General features: G+C 38.0%; 1 protein-coding gene across 1 annotated transcript in view; it reads right to left on the reverse strand.

Moving 5' to 3' along the window:
- Positions 1-20,602, reverse strand: part of SLC24A5 (solute carrier family 24 member 5) — a 28,455-nt gene extending 7,853 nt beyond the window's left edge. Inside the window, exons 1-3 of the mRNA XM_030815109.1 lie at positions 20,482-20,602; positions 19,612-19,791; positions 10-290 (exon numbers count right to left, since the gene is read on the reverse strand). Of these exons, the coding sequence (XP_030670969.1) occupies positions 10-290; positions 19,612-19,791; positions 20,482-20,602 (582 nt within the window). The remainder of the gene's footprint in view (positions 1-9; positions 291-19,611; positions 19,792-20,481) is intronic.
- Between the last annotated feature and the right edge of the window lie 447 nt (positions 20,603-21,049).

The following is a 21,049-nucleotide window of genomic DNA, read 5'->3' on the forward strand; positions in this document are numbered from 1 at the left end:
GTTACATACCATATTAGATAGCAAGCCACAGGCAGCACAGATGCCAAGGAGATTATAAACTGCAGATCCAAGAATGGTGCTAATGCCAATATCTCCCTTTGTGATAAATACACCTATGTGCAAGATGGTAGCAGCTAAGTTAGTGTTAACTTGAAGAAAATAAAAATCACACTGAGTAAGCAAAAAGTATAAGAAGCAATATTTACCTAGGAAAGCAGTAACTAATTCAGGAGCTGAACTACCCGCTGCCATGAAAGTTGCGCCTGCAACATCCTGAGACAATCCAAGGGCTGAACATAAATGAAATGATTGTTATGCCTAATAAAGTGAAAGAGTATGTCTTTACAACTAAACACAATAGATACTCAAAGCTACAGCTTCACATAAAACCACTATTAAACTAGAAAAATAAAATACACAGATTAAGAGTCCAACGTTTTGCTTCTTTATGACTTCATTACTTAATGCTTCTATAGAAAGGGTGAGGGAAGGCCAGGGGACTAAAGGCAATATCCTGAGTGCCAAATATAGGGTTATTTGGAACCCAGAAAAGTGTTTAGAGCCGGAGGGCTTGTAGGTGAGTAGCAACAGCATGGCTTTGAAAATTAAGATAATTTGGAAATCCTAACCCAACTTCAAAGAAGAAAAGAAAATAGTAGTTTTTTAGATGTATAATGCAGCTGAACAGAGCTTGTTCACAAATTTGCACACATCTGTTAAGTCATTTCAACTGTCCATTCAAATTTTCTGGTATAGGAACTTTGTGTAAAATATTATTCAGAATATGGGAGGCTTTGGCTGGGATTTTTCAGTTTGCCATGCAGAGAATTTTTGATGATTTGAATGTAGCTGAATTTGGCTGATAGTCACAAGAAAACATGGATATTCTAAAAAAATTTGCAGTTTCAACCTTGTCTAATTACAAATGAGGGAAAATAACTAGATTTAATATTGTGTAGTCTATTGTTAAAACATGGATCTATTAAAATTTTGCTCTAGAATAGGAATATAAGAAAATACATAATACTACAAACAGTTTGTGTCTATCCACCAGGCTTGCAAGCATGCAAGTTCATAAACTTTAGTGACTGACAAGATGAGAGTCATAAGAAATTTTTTGTCCTTTCAATTTTAGGGCCAAGGGACCCACCATGGTAAGGAACAGAGAAAGCCATAGGCCGAAATAGGTTTGCATAAGTAATCTCCAACCAGGCTTTACTGATAAACTAAAAACTAGCTAATACAGGTAGCATGCCATACATTAAATTATCTACCCTAGGTCACAAAGTTAGTATCAAAGTCAGAACTAGAATTTGGGTTTTCAAGACTTGATGGCAACTCTTTGTTGATGTTTATTGTCGTTTACTATACCTATTGGTTTTTGATGCTTCAGTCTTCCCAGACCCTCAAACTCTGGTGTGCTTGGTTGACTCGTTGTCACAGTTGGTTGGTATTTCCTTCTTATTCTTGCCTCTGGGACCACCTGTTGCCTGCACTCAGGTCAACCTTGTTCTCTAGTCTGCTGGGACTGCATTTGAGCTTACTGATTCCTTTTTTGTTTCTTGGTGTGGCAGATCGTATATTACAATAACAGTTACGGTATTTTTCTGCTCCACGTAGTTTTCCAGAACCCTTTAATCCCCTACATAAAAGGTGATACAACTTCCTTAGTGTAATCACAGGACATTTCCCTTAAGCTACGACATGGTAAGTCCTGCTACTTTGTTGAAACCCCCATACTGGAGAAACCTCATGAAAAGCCCATATAGAAACAGAGATGTCTTAAGGAATTGCTGCTATTTCAGTCCCTAGATTTTGAAAATTCCCAGCCTAGGCACCAGACATGTGAGAGAGTGAGCTCTCAGATGATTCTAGCTCCATCCTCTGGTAGCTGCACAAGAGACCCTGAGTGAGAACTACCTAGCTTAGCTCAATAAACACCCAAAACCATGAAAAGTAATTGTTGTTTTTAGCCACTAGTTTTGGGGTGATAGTTAAGTCATTTGGTGGTTCATTTATTTGTTGTATTTATTGAGTATTTACTATATGCCAGATGCTTTTTTAATGTGCTAGTAATATGGCAGTGAACAAAACAGACAAATATTCCTGCCCTCACAGAGCTTTACTTTTAGTAAGGGGAAGCAGATAAGAAAGGGAAAATAGGTATGGTGTTAGAGATAAGTTGCAAGGAGTAAAGGCAGGGAGGGGAGAGAGAGAAAAATGTTAGAGAGGAAGGATTGAAATTTTAGATTGGATAGCCAGAAAGGACTTAATTGAGAAGGTAACTAAAGACCTTGAAATGAGGAACTAGTCACTTGTATACCTGGGATAAAAGTATTCTGTGCAGAATAAATGACTACAAAGGTTCTGAGGTAGAGGCTAGTCTGTGTGGTGAAGAAACAGAAGACCTGCATGTCTAGAATGAAGAGTGTCAAGGGAAAGCAGTAGGTGATGAGATTAAAGGTAATAGGCAGATCATGTAAGGTCTTGTGGATCCTAGTAAGGACTTTGGCTTTCATTTTGAAAGATGTGGGAAGTACTTAGAAATCTGTCACACACATACTGTCTGCTGATGATACCAGCTCCAGTCGTTAATTTTATCCCTTGGGGTAATTTGGTCTGAGAGATCCAACCAGTCCTAATCTGAGCTATTTTGAAACCTGAAAAACCAGTGTGAAAAGTTTTCTTGGGGTGGTTATAATTATTTAGGCCAGGCCCTCTATTCTATTTGCCTTTGGTCATGTCGCTTGTTGAACATCTACCTGCAGTGGCTAGTGAAGGATGAGAAATAAATGGTTTGTGTAATTTACATTGTATCCTAGTGCATTTTGTGTTGTATAAAGGAATACCTGAGACTGGGTAGTTTATAAAGAAAAAACGGTTTATTTGGCTTATGATTCTTCTGTCTGGAAAAGTTCAGGATTGGGCATCTGGCGAGAGCCTCAGGCTGCTTCCACTCATGGTGGAAGATAAAGGGGGAATTGATGTGTGCAGAGATCACATGGTGAGAGAGGAAGTAAGAGAGAGAGGTGGGTGGTGCCAGGCTCTTTTAAACAACCAGCTCTCTAAAGGAACTAAAGAGAGAGAACTCACCCCCTAGGAAAGGATTAACCCCCACAATCTAAATATCTCCCATTACTCCCCACCTCCAACATTTAGGATCAGATTTCAACATGAGATTTGGAGTGGACAAATACCCAAACCATAGCATATTTCCTAGTATTTCTTTTCCTGATTAGAGTGATTACATACATATACACATATACATGCATATGTATAATCACTCTAACCAGTATGTGTATATATGTATAGACACACATATATACTATATTCTTATTTTTATTTATTTTTATTTTTTATTTATTTTATTTTTTTATTTTTTTTTATTATTATACTTTAGATTTTAGGGTACATGTGCACAATGTGCAGGTTTGTTACATATGTATCCATGTGCCATGTTGTTTTGCTGCACCCATTAACTCGTCATTTAGCATTAGGTATATCTCCTAATGCTGTCCCTCCCCCCTCCCCCCACCCCACAACGGTCCCCGGAGTGTGATGTTCCCCCACCTGTGTCCATGAGTTCTCATTGTTCAATTCCCACCTATGAGTGAGAACATGCAGTGTTTGGTTTTTTGTCCTTGCGATACTGAGAATGATGGTTTCCAGTTTCATCCATGTCCCTACAAAGGACATGAACTCATCATTTTTTATGGCTGCATAGTATTCCATGGTGTATATGTGCCACATTTTCTTAAGCCAGTCTATCGTTGTTGGACATTTGGGTTGGTTCCAAGTCTTTGCTATTGTGAATAGTGCCGCAATAAACATACGTGTGCATGTGTCTTTATAGCAGCATGATTTATAGTCCTCTGGGTATATACCCAGTAATGGGATGGCTGGGTCAAATGGTATTTCTAGTTCTAGATCCCTGAGGAATCGCCACACTGACTTCCACAATGGTTGAACTAGTTTACAGTCCCACCAACAGTGTAAAAGTGTTCCTATTTCTCCACATCCTCTCCAGCACCTGTTGTTTCCTGACTTTTTAATGATCACCATTCTAACTGGTGTGAAATGGTATCTCACTGTGGTTTTGATTTGCATTTCTCTGATGGCCAGTGATGATGAGCATTTTTTCATGTGTTTTTTGGCTGCATAAATGTCTTCGAGAAGTGTCTGTTCATGTCCTTCACCCACTTTTTGATGGGGTTGTTTGTTTTTTTCTTGTAAATTTGTTTGAGTTCATTGTAGATTCTGGCTATTAGCCCTTTGTCAGATGAGTAGGTTGCAAAAATTTTCTCCCATTCTGTAGGTTGCCTGTTCACTCTGATGGTAGTTTATTTTGCTGTGCAGAAGCACTTTAGTTTAATTAGATCCCATTTGTCAATTTTGGCTTTTGTTGCCATTGCTTTTGGTGTTTTAGACATGACTATATACTATATTCTTATTACAATTCTGATGTGTACAACTGACCATAATATTTAAAACATAGAACAAAAAGATAAAGGAGATGGCTATGTAATTAACTGTTTTCCATTTTAGAAATGAAGTAAATAATATATTCATGGTGTACAATGCACTCCCATGTACATAATTTAATATCAACTATCATGAGATATGAGTGGTGGTATTCCATTTTACAGATAAACAGGTCCGGGAGGTAAAATAATGTCACATGGATTGCAAGGATCTTAAATGTTGAGAGTTAGGGCATAAACCCTGAGCCTGTTGATTCTAAGCCCAATGCTGTTTTTATTTTACCACAGAAACCCAATATAAGAATGGCACTTAGGCCAATTATAACATGGTGGGTGATCGAATCTTTTTTGTTTACACTTTGTGGCACTGGCACCATAATCACCCTCATTCTATTCTTTCCTGGTGGAAAAAATAGTTACTGAGAGCCAAGAATACTTTGGAAGTTTTCTGGCACATTCTAGAGAATTTATAGATTTAGTGCTGCTGGATATTACCATGAATTGTCTTCCCAAATCAAATCAGGGCTAGATAATATGTGGAAGAAATTGAAAAGGAACAGAATGCCTTATCTTAAAATAACTGCCCAAACAGTGCAGCTGAATACTGAACAATCTTCATTTAGCACTAGCTGAAGAATGCTTCATTAGAAAACTCAGTCTCAAGGAAGGACAATAGGTGGTCCTTCAGAAAAGTTTCAGTCTCAAAAGGCAGTAAGAATAAGGCTTGTTCCTATTCACTGCACTCAGATTATGAAAGGAAAGATTTTGTATAGATGGATGGATAAAACTTAAAGATATTTTAACAAATTATACCTTAATGTTCTAAGAATATTTTATAAAATGTTTTATACCTCTGAACTTTAGAATAGATTGGCTTTGTCTTCTTTGACCTTTTGGGTAAAATTTCTTTCTGCTATAGTTTATTATTAAGGATAAATTTTTCTAGTTTTTTCCTCCCATAGCTATTATTCTTTTTTTCCTCTATTACTCTAAAGGAATAATCACATATCCTGGTAGATACAGTAGAAACGTTCAACTTGAGTTTTCTTTATAGGTTTAGGTATCAACACATTGTTTATATAAAGTACAACTTCGTGGTAATGAGCTGATTATGAAAATTCATCAGACTTTTTCTTAAATGTGTTCTTTTCTGTGATGTCATGTTAGACAGTTTATAATGGTTTTTGAAAATCTCCTTCTGGAAATATGATATAGTAGGAAGAAGATTAAACTAAAACTGAGACCTAGATTCAGCCCTGCCAGTAACTTGATAGGAGACTTTAGACAAGCCTCATTTTGCCATCTGTGAAATGGAGGATCAGACCACACAATCTTTAAGGTATTATCAATTGTTTTCAATCTTTACTCAAAGTTATAGAATGTGAATTCTATGCTTTAAGACTCTATACCACTTTTTATTTTTAATTACATTTCTTTTATAATACCTACCCCCATACCCCCAAGTCTACATTACCAAAATTTAGACGATGAAGGGGAAAAATAGAGGAATACTTTTATTGTTGTATTTTAACCACTCCTATCATTTAAATGTGTCTAGTCCTTTTCACAATGCACATTTTAATATAATTACAGCCATAGGCTATATGCAATTTGGCATCCTCTGGCATCGTTTTAAAAAGTCTGCAAACCTTTGTGCTTTGTGAATGGATTAGAGTTTTAGAAACAATCAAAAGTCTATCAGACCCAACTCTAGTGACTATGGTGAGTAGTCATGCTGAGCCATACAATTTAGGGTCCAAAATGAAGTGCAACAGCAAACTGATGTCTTTTTTATGATTTGCAAAACTGGTTCTGAAATTAATTACAAATATTTTCCTAGAAATATTTTGAATGGAGTAAATGCCTAGAGGGGAAAAATAGTTACTGAGAGTCAGGAATACATAACTGCATGTATATGCTCTGGGATGTTTTTAACAACAAATAAGATAACTTGATTACCTTACATTTACCAACTCATATTTTGTCGAGCAATGAAAGAATGAATTCTGAAACCTGCTTTTAAAGGCCTGATTCCACTGAAAATGACTCTCCCTATCCCCAATCTAACAGTTATAATATTACAGTGGATTTCCACCTGCCCTTAGCCCATCATATGAAGCGTACTTCTTTTATACAAGACACTTTACCTCCAAACCTAACAATTACTTCATTTTTTGTTCCATAACTTTCCCAAGGTCACATAGGTAATAAACACAGAGGTAGGAAGGGAAGTTAGATCTTTTTGACACCAAGAAGCTGCCCTTTCAGCTATCCATGTGGGCAAAGTAAAGAGATAATACATAACTTTATTATTATTTCTTGTTCCTGCAATAGCATCTTGGTAAAATACTGAGTACTTAGCACTTATTTAGATCTATATGCCTGGTGTAGATTTAGATGCAATCCAAAAGGACCACAATTTAGATCAGAGAAAAAAGAACAACAAAGAGGATGAAATTCTCTTAGGAGAATGAGAGTGTAGCAGGGAGGAAGCACTATTCTTAGATTCTTTGTTCTTTAGTAAAGCTTTTGCTTCTGTAAATTTCATGAGGATTAAAAATCAAACAATCCCCTGAAACTGTAGGCTATCCAAATGCCATACTCACAGAATTATTTGAATCCCATTTTTTCAATTTAGAAACAATTCTACCTGGAATTAAAACTTGCATTTCTTTCTTATTGCCTATTTCTGAAACATAAAGTAGAACATAAGCAAATATTAGTCCAAAGCAGAGTAAGTGAAGATTTTTAAAAATAAAAAGTAAATATTTAAGTATATTTCCCCCAAACCTTATTAAGATCATTTTCATGTAAGACGTGTTATAATTCAAAGGTATCAGTGTGGTAGAGAGGTTATATTTAATTGAATGGTATATTAGTGTAAATTTTTTTTTTAAAGTTTCATAGCTGGCTCACTGTGGAATTTGGACTCTATCAAGTGACCAATCTTAAGGGGTTCTCAGAGTTTTCTATGTATATAGTTTGGAAAAATAAAAAGAAAGCTGCTCATATTTTTCCAAACTATATACATAGTTTGGAAAAATAAAAAGAGGTGGTTCAACACCTCTGAGATCCCCATTACATATCAAAAGGACATTTTGTATCAGCTTTTGTATTTCTAAAATTAAACTGCTTAGAGAGATTAGACATACTGGTCCTATTTGGTCTTTAAGTGAATATAGTTTATATTATATTTTTAATTTATATGATATATTGGCTTATATTTAAATTATTTAAATTTAAATTATATTTAAAAGTGACTTTTTAAACAATAAAAGATGAAGTAAATGTTATAGATGCTAATGTAAATGAAATAAAAGGAACTTTAAACAGAATATTTTTTAATTTTAATTTTTATTTATTTATTTATTTTGAGATGGAGTCTCACTCTGTCGCCCAGGCTGGAGGGGCAGTGGCACGATCTCAGCTGAGTGCAAACTCTGCCTCCCGGGTTTAAGCAATTCTCCTGCCTCAGCCACCCGAGGAGCTGGGATTACAGGCCAGGTGCCTGCCACCACACCTGGCTAATATTTGTATTTTTGTAGAAACGGGGTTTTACCATGTTGGCCAGGGTCTCGAACTCCTGGGCTCAAGTGATCCACCCACCTTGGCCTCCCAAAGCGCTGGGATTACAGGCGTAAGCCACTGCTCCCAGTCTAAACAGAATATGCCAGAGATATTTAAGGTATAGTTTAAAGTTGTCACATGGCTTATTAGATAAAATAAAATAACTGGTTTAATAAGCTTACTTCCTACCTTGTCAAATAAACCTTACTTTTATCTACCTTAAATTTGGTGTTCAAGTTCTAGCAAATGCACCATAGATTTGGTTATTTTCTCCAAAAATACTTAAATAGGCTTTGGTATTCCCCATCTCTACTTTCATCTTTCCTGAGTAAAGGATTCTAACCTCTGTAGTCTGTTCTTATGTAACAATGAACATTCAGTGAATGTTTTCTATGTGCTGGGTACTTGTGTAAGCAATTCACTTGTGTTTCTTCATGCACTTGTCACACAGTGCTATGAACTGAAAGTTGTAATCATCCTGTTTCACAGCTGAGATAACAGAGGCAGAGGGAAGTTAGGAACTTTGCCCAAGGTCACAGTGCTAGCAAATGGCAGAGCCGGGATTTGAATCTGGGCTGTCTGGCTCCAGGGTGGGCACTTTCAATTGTCTCTCTATAGGAGTGTGGCACTAGAGCATATGACGGCTGTGTCCTCCCCTTCCAGCTGTCCAGGGATTCTCAGCATTTGTCATAGACCATTCAGCAACTATATCAATATGGAGATAGAAAAAAGTGGAAAAAGCCCAAAGCAAACAATACCAGATAGGACTACAAAGTGATTAACTAAATTCACAAACTAAGCAAGGGAATCTTAGACACAGGTTTGTAAGTCAGGCTTACATGAATGATCAGAGACGATAAAGGCTCCCTTGTTTTCCTTAGTCATTTGAAATGATTCCTCTCTCACTGTGTCTCTGTCTCTCTTCCTCTCTCTCATACACACCCCTCAGGGTATCCATCCGGGTAACATTCTAGAGTAGCACAACTGGTTGGGATGAGGAAGCTCTCTTTAGGTTTATTCCTCACCCCATTACCTCTAGCTCCTTCAGCTCTAACTTGGGCTTGGATAATGCTCCTCTTTTGATCACATCTTTAACTCTTTCCCCAGAATCTCCATCCTGTTTCCTAGCACAGAAGCCAAGGCTTTTCTCCAAACATGAAATGCCCTGGACAACTAGAGGGTGATACATTTGTTTCCCCTCTACAACACTGATTAATTTCATTTCAGCCCTCTGTGTTCAGAGAATTACTAGCTTCTTTTCCTATAGAACCAAATGGAAAGAAAAAGAAGATAGGATTAGAGGAAGGGGGCATAGCAATAGCATTTTCTTTTATTGGCTTCATACAGTTAAGATGGTGGTAAAGTGTCTGAGGTTGCCTAGTAGAGATACGTGCTTTTCCAGCTTTTCCAGTGTTCGAGGGTAGAGGAGAGGGTGAGTGACTTTTATGATCATGAGCAGAGCAAGGAGAAGGAAAAAAATTCCTTGCTGGAAGCCTCTGGTTGAGGCAGCTCTAGGAGACCAAGACCAACATACGTAGGTCCAAAAGAGAAAGAGCACTGGTTTGACTGAGCGGGGGCCCTGCCAGAGCACCAGCAAGAGGCTCTGCCCTCCTCCACTTCCAGTTCATCCCTGCACGGAGATGACAGTCCTGAGCCTCTTCTAGTCTTCACCTTGCTAAAGTTCCTGCTGTTGGCCAAATGAGCCATTGTGGTGATTTGAGGAGTGAGTGGGGCTGGGGTGGGACAGGGGCCTGCCAATCCTTCCACTGTATTCTAGGTTGGAACTCAGTATACATACCCTACAAGACATTAGAGCCTCATCTATGATGATTAAGTTCCACTGTACTATATTATGATCTCATGGTCCTGGACAAAATGTTTAGGCCTGGGAGCTTATTATGGATAAGTGTCTATAGCATTGATTTACAATCACTTATAGGTTGCCAAAGGTCCAAAATGATTTTTGTAAGTAATTCAATGTATTCTCTTTATTTTGTAATATACTTCTTCCATAGTAACTGTGGGTATTTGATTTTTTTTTGTCAAAATTTTCAGTGCTCTCGAGAGGAAAATTTCTTGTAAGATGGTTCAGATAGAACAGTTCTGAAACAACTATATTCTAGCAGCAAATCTCAAACAAGGATGTGTAAAGTTTTAACATGTAGCAGTTGAGATCATGCTTGAGTCTTGGCATTAGAGAGATTAGGACTTTCTCTGTGTGGCTATGTGGTCATGAGAAACTACCTACCCTCCCAGCCTTGGCTTCCTCATCAGTAAAACCAAAACATTAGTCCCTATTTTGTGAGGTTTTTGGGAAGACTAAGTGAAACCACATATATATATGTATAATCTTCTTATACATATTATATGAACCATATATTATTATAAGATATATATCTTTCATCTATAATTGTATCATAAGTAACTGATAAAAAATAACACCGTAGTACATTGTGGAATACTTTAGTAAACTGTTCTGAGGGTTATGTTAATAACTATTAGTTGACAAAATGGGTGGAACTATTATGACTCAATGCTCATCAAGAAACTGGGGAAAGGCAAAGCACTTGCAGACTTTTGAAAGCCGTTTCTGCAGATGTAAACAAATTTCAGGAAAATTGTTTTTTATTGCTGATGTCATAATTTGGATAAGACCATGCTAGAACTTGGAAAGAGAAGTGACAGGGGTGGAGCCAAGATGGCCGAATAGGAACAGCTCCGGTCTACAGCTCCCAGCGTGAGCGACGCAGAAGACGGGTGATTTCTGCATTTCCATCTGAGGCTTGGAAAACGGCACACCAGGAGATTGTGTCCCGCACCTGGCTCAGAGGGTTCTACGCCCACGGAGTCTCACTGATTGCTAGCACAGCAGTCTGAGATCAAACGGCAAGGCGGCAGCGAGGCTGGGGGAGGGGCGCCCACCATTGCCCAGGCTTGCTTAGGTAAACAAAGCAGCCAGGAAACTCGAACTGGGTGGAGCCCACCACAGCTCAAGGAGGCCTGCCTGCCTCTGTAGGCTCCACCTCTGGGGGCAGGGCACAGACAAACAAAAAGTCAGCAGTAACCTCTGCAGACTTAAATGTCCCTGTCAGACAGCTTTGAAGAGAGTAGTGGTTCTCCCAGCATGCAGCTGGAGATCTGAGAACGGGCAGACTGCCTCTTAAAGTGGGTCCCTGATCCCCAAGCAGCCTAACTGGGAGGCACCCCCCAGTAGGGACAGACTGACACCTCACTTGGCTGGGTACTTCTCTGAGACAAAACTTCCAGAGGAACGATTAGACAGCTGAATTTGCGGTTCATGAAAATCTGCTGTTTGGCAGCCACCGCTGCTGACACCCAGGCAAACAGGGTCTGGAGTGGACCTCTAGCAAACTCCAACAGACCTGCAGCTGAGGGTCCTGTCTGTTAGAAGGAAAAATAACAAACAGAAAGGACACCCACACCAAAAACCCATCTGTACATCACCATCATCAAAGACCAAAAGTAGAAAAAACTACAAAGATGGGGAGAAAACAGAGCAGAAAAACTGGAAACTCTAAAAAGCAGAGCACCTCTTCTCCTCCAAAGGAACGCAGTTCCTCACCAGCAATGGAACAAAGCTGGACGGAGAATGACTTTGACAAGTTGAGAGAAGAAGTCTTCAGATGATCAAATTACTCCGAGCTACAGGAGGAAATTCAAACCAATGGCAAAGAAGTTAAAAACTTTGAAAAAAAATTAGACAAATGTATAACTAAAATGATCAATGCAGAGAAGTGCTTAAAGGAGCTGATGGAGCTGAAAGCCAAGTTTCGAGAACTACGTGAAGAATACAGAAGCCTCAGTAGCCAATGCGATCAACTGGAAGAAAGCCTATGAGTGATGGAAGATGAAATGAATGAAATGAAGTGAGAAGGGAAGTTTAGAGAAAAAAGAATAAAAAGAAACGAACAAAGCCTCCAAGAAATATGGGACTATGTGAAAAGACCAAACCTACGTCTGATTGGTGTACCTGAAAGTGATGGGGAGAATGGAACCAAGTTGGAAAACACTCTGCAAGATATTATCCAGGAGAACTTCCCCAATCTAGCAAGACAGGCCAACATTCAGATTCAGGAAATACAGAGAATGCCACAAAGATACTCCTCGAGAAGAGCAACCCCAAGACACATAATTGTCAGATTCACCAAAGTTGAAATGAAGGAAAAAATGTTAAGGGCAGCCAGAGAGAAAGGTCAGGTTACCCACAAAGGGAAGCCCGTCAGACTAACAGCTGATCTCTCAGCAGAAACTCTACAAGCCAGAAGAGAGTGGGGGCCGATATTCAACATTCTTAAAGAAAAGAATTTTCAACCCAGAATTTCATATCCAGCCAAACTAAGCTTCATAAGTGAAGGAGAAATAAAATATTTTACAGACAAGCAAATGCTGAGAGATTTTGTCACCATCAGGCCTGCCCTAAAAGAGCTCTCGAAGGAAGCACTAAACATGGAAAGGAACAACTGGTACCAGTGCCTGCAAAAATATGCCAAATTGTAAAGACCATCGAGGCTAGGAAGAAACTGCATCAACTAACGAGCAAAATAACCAGCTAACAGCATAATGACAGGATCAAATTCACACATAACAATATTAACTTTAAATGTAAACGGGCTAAATGCTCCAATTAAAAGACACAGACTGGCAAATTGGATAAGGAGTCAAGACCCCTCAGTGTGCTGTATTCAGGAAAACCATCTCATGTGCAGAGACACACATAGACTCAAAATAAAGGGATGGAGGAAGATCTACCAAGCAAATGGAAAACAAAAAAAGGCAGGGGTTGCAATCCTAGTCTGATAAAATAGACTTTAAACCAACAAAGATCAAAAGAGACAAAGAAGGCCATTACATAATGGTAAAGGGATCAATTCAACAAGAAGAGCTAACTATCCTAAATATATATGCACCCAACACAGGAGCACCCAGATTCATAAAGCAAGTCCTGAGTGACCTACAAAGAGACTTAGACTCCCACACAATAATAATGGGAGATTTTAACACCCCACTGCCAACATTAGACAGATCAATGAGACAGAAAGTTAACAAGGATACCCAGGAATTGAACTCAGCTCTTCACCAAGCAGACCTAATAGACATCTACAGAACTCTCCACCCCAAATCAATAGAATATACATTTTTTTGGGCACCACACCACACCTATTCCAAAAGTGACCACGTAGTTGGAAGTAAAGCTCTCCTCAGCAAATGTAAAAGAACAGAAATTATAACAAACTGTCTTTCAGACCACAGTGCAATCAAACTAGAACTCAGGATTAAGAAACTCACTCAAAACCGCTCAACTACATGGAAACTGAACAACTTGCTCCTGAATGACTACTGGGTACGTAACGAAATGAAGGCAGAAATAAAGATGTTCTTTGAAACCAATGAGAACAAAGACACAACATACCAGAATCTCTGGGACACATTCAAAGCAGTGTGCAGAGGGAAATTTATAGCATTAAATACCCACAAGGGAAAGCAGGAAAGATCCAAAATTGACACCCTAACATCACAATTAAAAGAAATAGAAAAGCAAAAGCAAACACATTCAAAAGCTAGTAGAAGGCAAGAAATAACAAAAATTAGAGCAGAACTGAAGGAAATAGAGACACAAAAACCCTTCAAAAAATCAATGAATCCAGGAGATGGTTTTTTGAAAAGATCAACGAAATTGATAGACCGCTAGCAAGACTAATAAAGAAGAAAAGAGAGAAGAATCAAATAGACGCAATAAAAAATGATAAATGGGATATCACCACCGATCCCACAGAAATACAATCTACCATCAGAGAATACTACAAACACCTCTACACAAAAAAACTAGAAAATCTAGAAGAAATGGATAAATTTCTCGACAAATACACTCTCCCAAGACTAAACCAGGAAGAAGTTGAATCTCTGAATAGACCAATAACAGGCTCTGAAATTGTGGCAATAATCAATAGCTTACCAACCAGAAAGAGTCCAGGACCTGATGGATTCACAGCTGAATTCTACCAGAGGTACAAGGAGGAACTGGTACCATTCCTTCTGAAACTATTCCAACCAATAGAAAAAGAGGGAATCCTCCCTAACACATTTTATGAGGCCAGCATCATCCTGATACTAAAGCCTGGCAGAGACACAGCCAAAAAAGAGAATTTCAGACCAATATCCTTGATGAACATTGATGCAAAAATCCTCAATAAAATACTGGCAAACTGAATCCAGCAGCACATCAAAAAGCTTATCCACCATGATCAAGGGGGCTTCATCCCTGGGATGCAAGGCTGGTTCAACATACGCAAATCAATAAATGTAATCCAGCATATAAACAGAACCAAAGACAAAAACCACATGATTATCTCAATAGATGCAGAAAAGGCCTTTGACAAAATTCAACAACCCTTCATGCTAAAAACTCTCAATAAATTAGGTATTGACGGGATGTATCTCAAAATAATAAGAGCTATCTATGACAAACCCACAGCCAATATCATACTGAATGGGTAAAAACTGGAAGCATTCCCTTTGAAAACTGGCACAAGACAGGGATGCCCTCTCTCACCACTCTTATTCAACATAGTGTTGGAAGTTCTGGCCAAGGCAATCAGACAGGAGAAGGAAATAAAGGGTATTCAATTAGGAAAAGAGGAAGTCAAATTGTCCCTGTTTGCAGATGACATGATTGTATATCTAGAAAACCCCATTGTCTCAGCCCAAAATCTCCTTAAGCTGATAAGCAACTTCAGCAAAATCTCAGGATACAAAATCAATGTACAAAAATCACAAGCATTCTTATACACCAGTAACAGACAAACAGCCAAATCATGAGTGAACTCCCATTCACAATTACTTCAAAGAGAACAAAATACCTAGGAATCCAACTTACAAGGGACGTGAAGGATCTCTTCAAGGAGAACCACAAACCACTGCTCAATGAAATAAAAGAGGATACAAACAAATGGAAGAACATTCCATGCTCATGGGTAGGAAGAATCAATATCGTGAAAATGGCCATACTGCCCAAGGTAATTTATAGATCAAATGCCATCCCCTTCAAGCTACCAATGACTTTATTTACAGAATTGGAAAAAACTACTTTAAAATTCATATGGAACCAAAAAAGAGCCCGCATTGCCAAGTCAATCCTAAGCCAAAAGAACAAAGCTGGAGGCATCACGCTACCTGACTTCAAACTATATTACAAGGCTACAGTAACCAAAACAGCATGGTACTGGTACCAAAACAGAGACACAGATCAATGGAACAGAACAGAGCCCTCAGAAATGATGCCGCATATCTACAACTATCTGATCTTTGACAAACCTGACAAAAACAAGCAATGGGATAAGGATTCCCTATTTAATAAATGGTGCTGGGAAAACTGGCTAGCCATATGTAGAAAGCTGAAAGTGGATCCCTTCCTTACACCTTATACAAAAATTAATACAAGATGAATTAAAGACTTACCTGTTAGACCTAAAACCATAAAAACTCTAGAAGAAAACCTAGGCAATACCATTCAGAACATAGGCATGGGCAAGGACTTCATGTCTAAAACACCAAAAGCAATGGCAACAAAAGCCAAAATTGACAAATGGGATCTAATTAAACTAAAGTGCTTCTGCACAGCAAAAGAAACTACCATCAGAGTGAACAGGCAACCTACAAAATGGGAGAAAATTTTAGCAACCTACTCATCTGACAAAGGGCTAATAGGCAGAATCTACAATGAACTCAAACAAATTTATAAGAAAAAAACAAACAACCCCATCAAAAAGTGGGTGAAGGACATGAACAGACACTTCTCAAAAGAAGACATTTACACAGCCAAAAAACACATGAAAAAATGCTCATCTTCACTGGCCATCAGAGAAATGCAAATCAAAACCACAGTGAGATACCATCTCACACCAGTTAGAATGGCGATCATTAAAAAGTCAGGAAACAACAGGTGCTGGAGAGGATGTGGAGAAATAGGAACACTTTTACACTGTTGGTGGGACTGTAAACTAGTTCAACCATTGTGGAAGTCAGTGTGGCGATTCCTCAGGGATCTAGAACTAGAAATACCATTTGACCCAGTCATCCCATTACTGGGTATATACCTAAAGGACTATAAATCACACTGCTATAAAGACACATGCACACATATGTTTATTGCGGCACTATTCACAATAGCAAAGACTTGGAACCAACCCAAATGTCCAACAACGATAGACTGGATTAAGAAAATGTGGCACATATACACCATGGAATACTATGCAGCCATAAAAAATGATGAGTTCATGTCCTTTATAGGGACATGGATGAAACTGGAAACCATCATTCTCAGTAAGCTATCACAAGGACAAAAAATCAAACACCGCATGTTCTCACTCATAGGTGGGAATTGAACAATGAGAACACATGGACACAGGAAGGGGAACATCACACTCCGGGGACTGTTGCGTGGTGGGGGAAGGGGGGAGGGACAGCATTAGGAGATATACCTAATGCTAAATGACGAGTTAATGGGTGCAGCACACCAACATGGTACATGGATACATATGTAACAAACCTGCACATTGTGCACATGTACCCTAAAACTTAAAGTATAATAGTAATAATAATAAATAAATAAGAAAAGAGAAGTGACAGAATTAATTTATAAGCATTTAAAAATGAATTGAGCTAGCACTCTTTCTATCTCATTTTTTTGCCAGTATTTTCAATACTCAAGATGAGGGTCAATTTTTAACAGCTGAAGATTTGGCAGTGGCGTGGATATTCATCAATCACACATCTGTAAGAACTACTGTATTTCGGGGCAGAGAGACTCACTTGAGAAGTGCATGTTTGCTGATGATGTTTCAAAGCGGTTTCACAAGGAGCATGTTGGAAGTCATTTAGACATATTAAGTCACTTAATGAACATTATTTTGAAGTCGTAATCTAAATTTTAATGCAGTAGTGTCTTCTACAGGGCTAGAAAGGTTTTTTATTTATTTTTCACTTCTCCTAAGATAAATTTTTATAATAAAATTCTTGATAGATTTATTTTTTCAGTCATATCATTGTTCAGTTAAGTCACTGGAAATGGAAATAATTCCTTACAATTTAAATTTGTATGTTTTATATGATTAACTTTTTAATTTTTTAATTTTTAGTTTTTTACATTTTTTACATTTTCTAATTAAAAGTGCAGTATTGGCATAAGAATGAACAAAAAGGTTATTAGAATAGAGTTGGGAGCATAGAGACAGATCTACATCTATATAAGAACTTAGTATATGAAAATTGATCAACTTTTGGATCCCATAGCAAGACAGATTCTTGGTGGAAGAAATAAATAAATTTTAAAAAATCCTGCATGTAGAATAAACTATGATGATTTTTACGACCTATGGATAAAAATGTCTTTCTAGTTATAAAACAAAAGGAGAATCATAAAGGACAAGATTTACAAATTTACTTAAAATATTTAAACTTCAAACTTCAATGTGATAAAGACAAAATGCAAAAACAAACAACAAACCATGAAAAATCATATGATATGAAGTAATACTAGAAAAAGGGTTAATATCCTTATATATTTTTAGTCTTGAAAATCAATAAGAAAGAGACAGAATACCCCTGATATAATATGGGCAAAAAAACACAAAAGCAAAACCACAAAATTAAATAAACATATAAAATAGTCACCCTCATGAATAATAAGATAAATGCAAATTTTATAAAATAATGTTTAAAGCAACTAAGGATATTTCACATCTTTTTCATGGTTTTCTGGAATGGATGCTTAAGGAGGTGTAAGTAGGCACACCTTTTGTGGGATGCCTTTTGCAAATATATATCATAAGACTTAAAATATCCACATCTCTGCCTCTTAATCAGGAAATGATCAGGGAGGTGTGCAAAGATTTTATACAATTATGGGCATGACAGTAACACAAAAAACTTAAAACAGGCCAATTGTCCAATGACAACAATAGTTTTAAATTTTATGATAAATTTCTACTGGGTGCCTACTATGTGTAAAAACCAGTGTCAGATGCTCAAATCATTTATAGAATCATGGACTATCATATCATTAAAAGTAATGTTTTCGAAGGATGTTTACTAATATTGGAAAATGTGCACAATAAAATATTATGTGAAAACAAGGAAAGACCCCAAACTGTATATAAAGCAAGATTCAAAAGATTTAAAGGAAATATACCAAATGGTAACTGTGTAGATCTCAGGGTGATGGAAATATAGGTGATTTTATCTTTCTCTTCTATTTTTCTTGTATTTCATTAATCTAAGTAAAACTGTTAAATAATTTAATCCTTATTAAAGAAAATATCAATGTATACATAAGATGTAATGTCAAGATAAAAGTATATGTTTGTATCTACTTAAGAAAAATTGTAATAAATTAGGCTAATCTATTATATACATATATTTTCATTAAACAGATAGGTGTTGAGTGCCTCTGCTATCACCAGTTACTGTTTTAGATCCTACAGATACTGGTATACTGCAGCGAACACGGGAGAAAATAATTCTCTTTGCATTTCAGCAGGGGTTGGGGGTGGGGTGATGGGAAAAGGGAGAGTTTACATCCATGCTCTTTCCCTTTATAAAGAGATGGCAGCAATGTGTGTGTGTCGGGGGGGTGGGTGGAGGTTGAGGATGCTGCTGTTTCTGTGCAGTCTTGTGAATATGCAATAGGAAACCCAATCCTTAACTTTGACATTGCTTTTTGCTGTAATGTAAGCATGCTCAGCCAGATAAATAACCAAACATGACACCAAGTCTAGAAACACACTTTTGCTCATATGGCACAAAACATAACTGCTATCCTGGTTTTTAAGGGACCAGTGCACCAGTGAAGGTCTATGCTCAGAATTCTGGGCAACATATACTGCTGAAGGAACAGAACTCAGAGGCTTGGAGTGGCTGATCTTATTTTCAGAAACCAATAAATGGAGCTCTTAATTTTTAATAACTGAATTTATAGTCATCTGATGTCTAAGGTCACTTAGGATATAGGACTTATTCATCTATTTGTTTATTGGTTCTTAAATATCAATTAATTTCCTTAATGGTAGGATGCTGGGAAAGGAAGATGGGGAGGGTGTTCCTTAATTGCATTTGTTTGTCACTTAACTCTTTACAATCAAAGTTATAGTGCGCTTAGAGTAAAAATAAAAAAAAAGTTTTTTGAAGCATAAAATGGCAAATACTAGGAGTTTCATTGTTTTAGGAGCGCACACAAAGTACATGCAAGTGAAATCTTAGAACAGTTCTTATAGCAAACATCCAGGCAGTAGACAAACTAGAGATTTCTGGAAATAGGCAGGAAAATAATAACTGCTGGGTTCTAACTTAAAGAAACTCTGACTCACATTAACTACCAAGAGAAACCACACTCTACCAGTTCCTTAAGACACGGGACCCCACAACACAGAAGCTGGTGCTCTGCGACCAGTTGAGAAGTACAGGACAGCTGCTGAGCTGTTTCAAAGACAGTCATACCTGTGTGGCACACTCTCCCAGAAGGTTACAGGGCAACTTTCCAGCCACTTACATTCACTGATGCTTTCCAGGGAGGGTAGGAAGTACTCATCACAGACAATAGATATGGCCATGAACATGTAAACGATAATTAGGAAATAGATTATGATGCCTCCATCTCTGCGCTCTTGTCTCGTGAAAAACCCTTCGGGAAACTCCGATGATGGAGAAATAACACATTGGGTACTATTTCCTGTTAAGGAAAAGGAGGTAAAAGTTTGAAGAGTTTGGAGTCACACATTCCAAGCCAACAGAGAGCTTCCTTAAGAAATCTGTGAGTGTGGGGTAACCGGGTGGAATTTTAAGAACCCGCTGAAAATGTATAAAGCACTTCTGAATATAACACAGTTGTAGAGTTTTTTAAAAAAATCTTTTGGGGACTGAAAAGAGATATCTTAATGAAATATGTTGATGATGGTGAAGAATTAAAAAGAGGAAATCATGAAATCACTCCTCCTTGTTTTTATTTATGAATCTCTCGTCCCCAAGTAGAAACTGTATCTCTGATACATGAAGATTTCTATTATTTGTACAATTTCGTTTTCTCATTGCAGAGCCTAAATTGTTCACGGGCCTGCAAAGAATCATCCACTGTTGCAGAGAGAATTTCTGAGATAAAAGATTTTTTTTTTTCACCAAAAAGTCTCCAAGAATAAAAACTGGAGACTTGGCCTACTATGATCTCTGTGAATTACTTTGGAGTATATTTAAGAACTTATCTGAAGGATCAAAAGTGTTTGATATCTTTTTAAATGCTAAAATTCAGAAGCATAAGTAAAAGTGAGCCCATTGAGAATTTTCCTCTTTTTGTCCCTTCATCTGTATGTGGTGGCAGCAGCACCTGCTGCTGCAGCAGAAGTAACTGACCCCAATGTCCACCTACCTGTGGCCCTTGGGAGACGTTGGGGCAGGGAGGTCCCTGGGAGAGGCAGATGTGCAGTGGCCCACAGGATGCCGAGCAGCAGAGCCCTTCTCGCCCATGTTTGGCCCCCTTTTGTCTGCATTTCTGCTGTGCTCTTACTGCAGTGTGCAGCTTCAGGAAGGGAGAAGGGGAGGATTAAGCTGGATCATGTGAGGAGTCTCCTTCCTGCCCAATACCCTGCCCAGGGCACATCTCAGCAAGGCCAGCACGGGAGAAAGGGCGAGTGTAGCCAGCCAAGCTTCTCTGATCAGGAGACCCAATCTCCAGGGAGGCCGGAGGAGACGGAAGAGAGCCAAAAACCATTGTTTATAGCTATTTCCATGGCCTACAGTCTCTAAGGGCAGATTAAGGCAGCTTGTACTTTATGAAAATGCATGGTTTTATTTAATGTCTTCATACTGGCTCTGCTTTTGACTTTCTCTAGATTTGTAAAAAGTTGGGTTTGCAACTGCTTCCCATCTCTCTCCAGCCCTTTCTCCTAGAAGTTGTTTGGGTTGATATTAATATATGTACATGCTCTGGCTAGCTT

This window comes from Nomascus leucogenys, chromosome 6, assembly GCF_006542625.1.
Source record: "Nomascus leucogenys isolate Asia chromosome 6, Asia_NLE_v1, whole genome shotgun sequence".
Classification (NCBI taxonomy): domain Eukaryota; kingdom Metazoa; phylum Chordata; class Mammalia; order Primates; family Hylobatidae; genus Nomascus; species Nomascus leucogenys.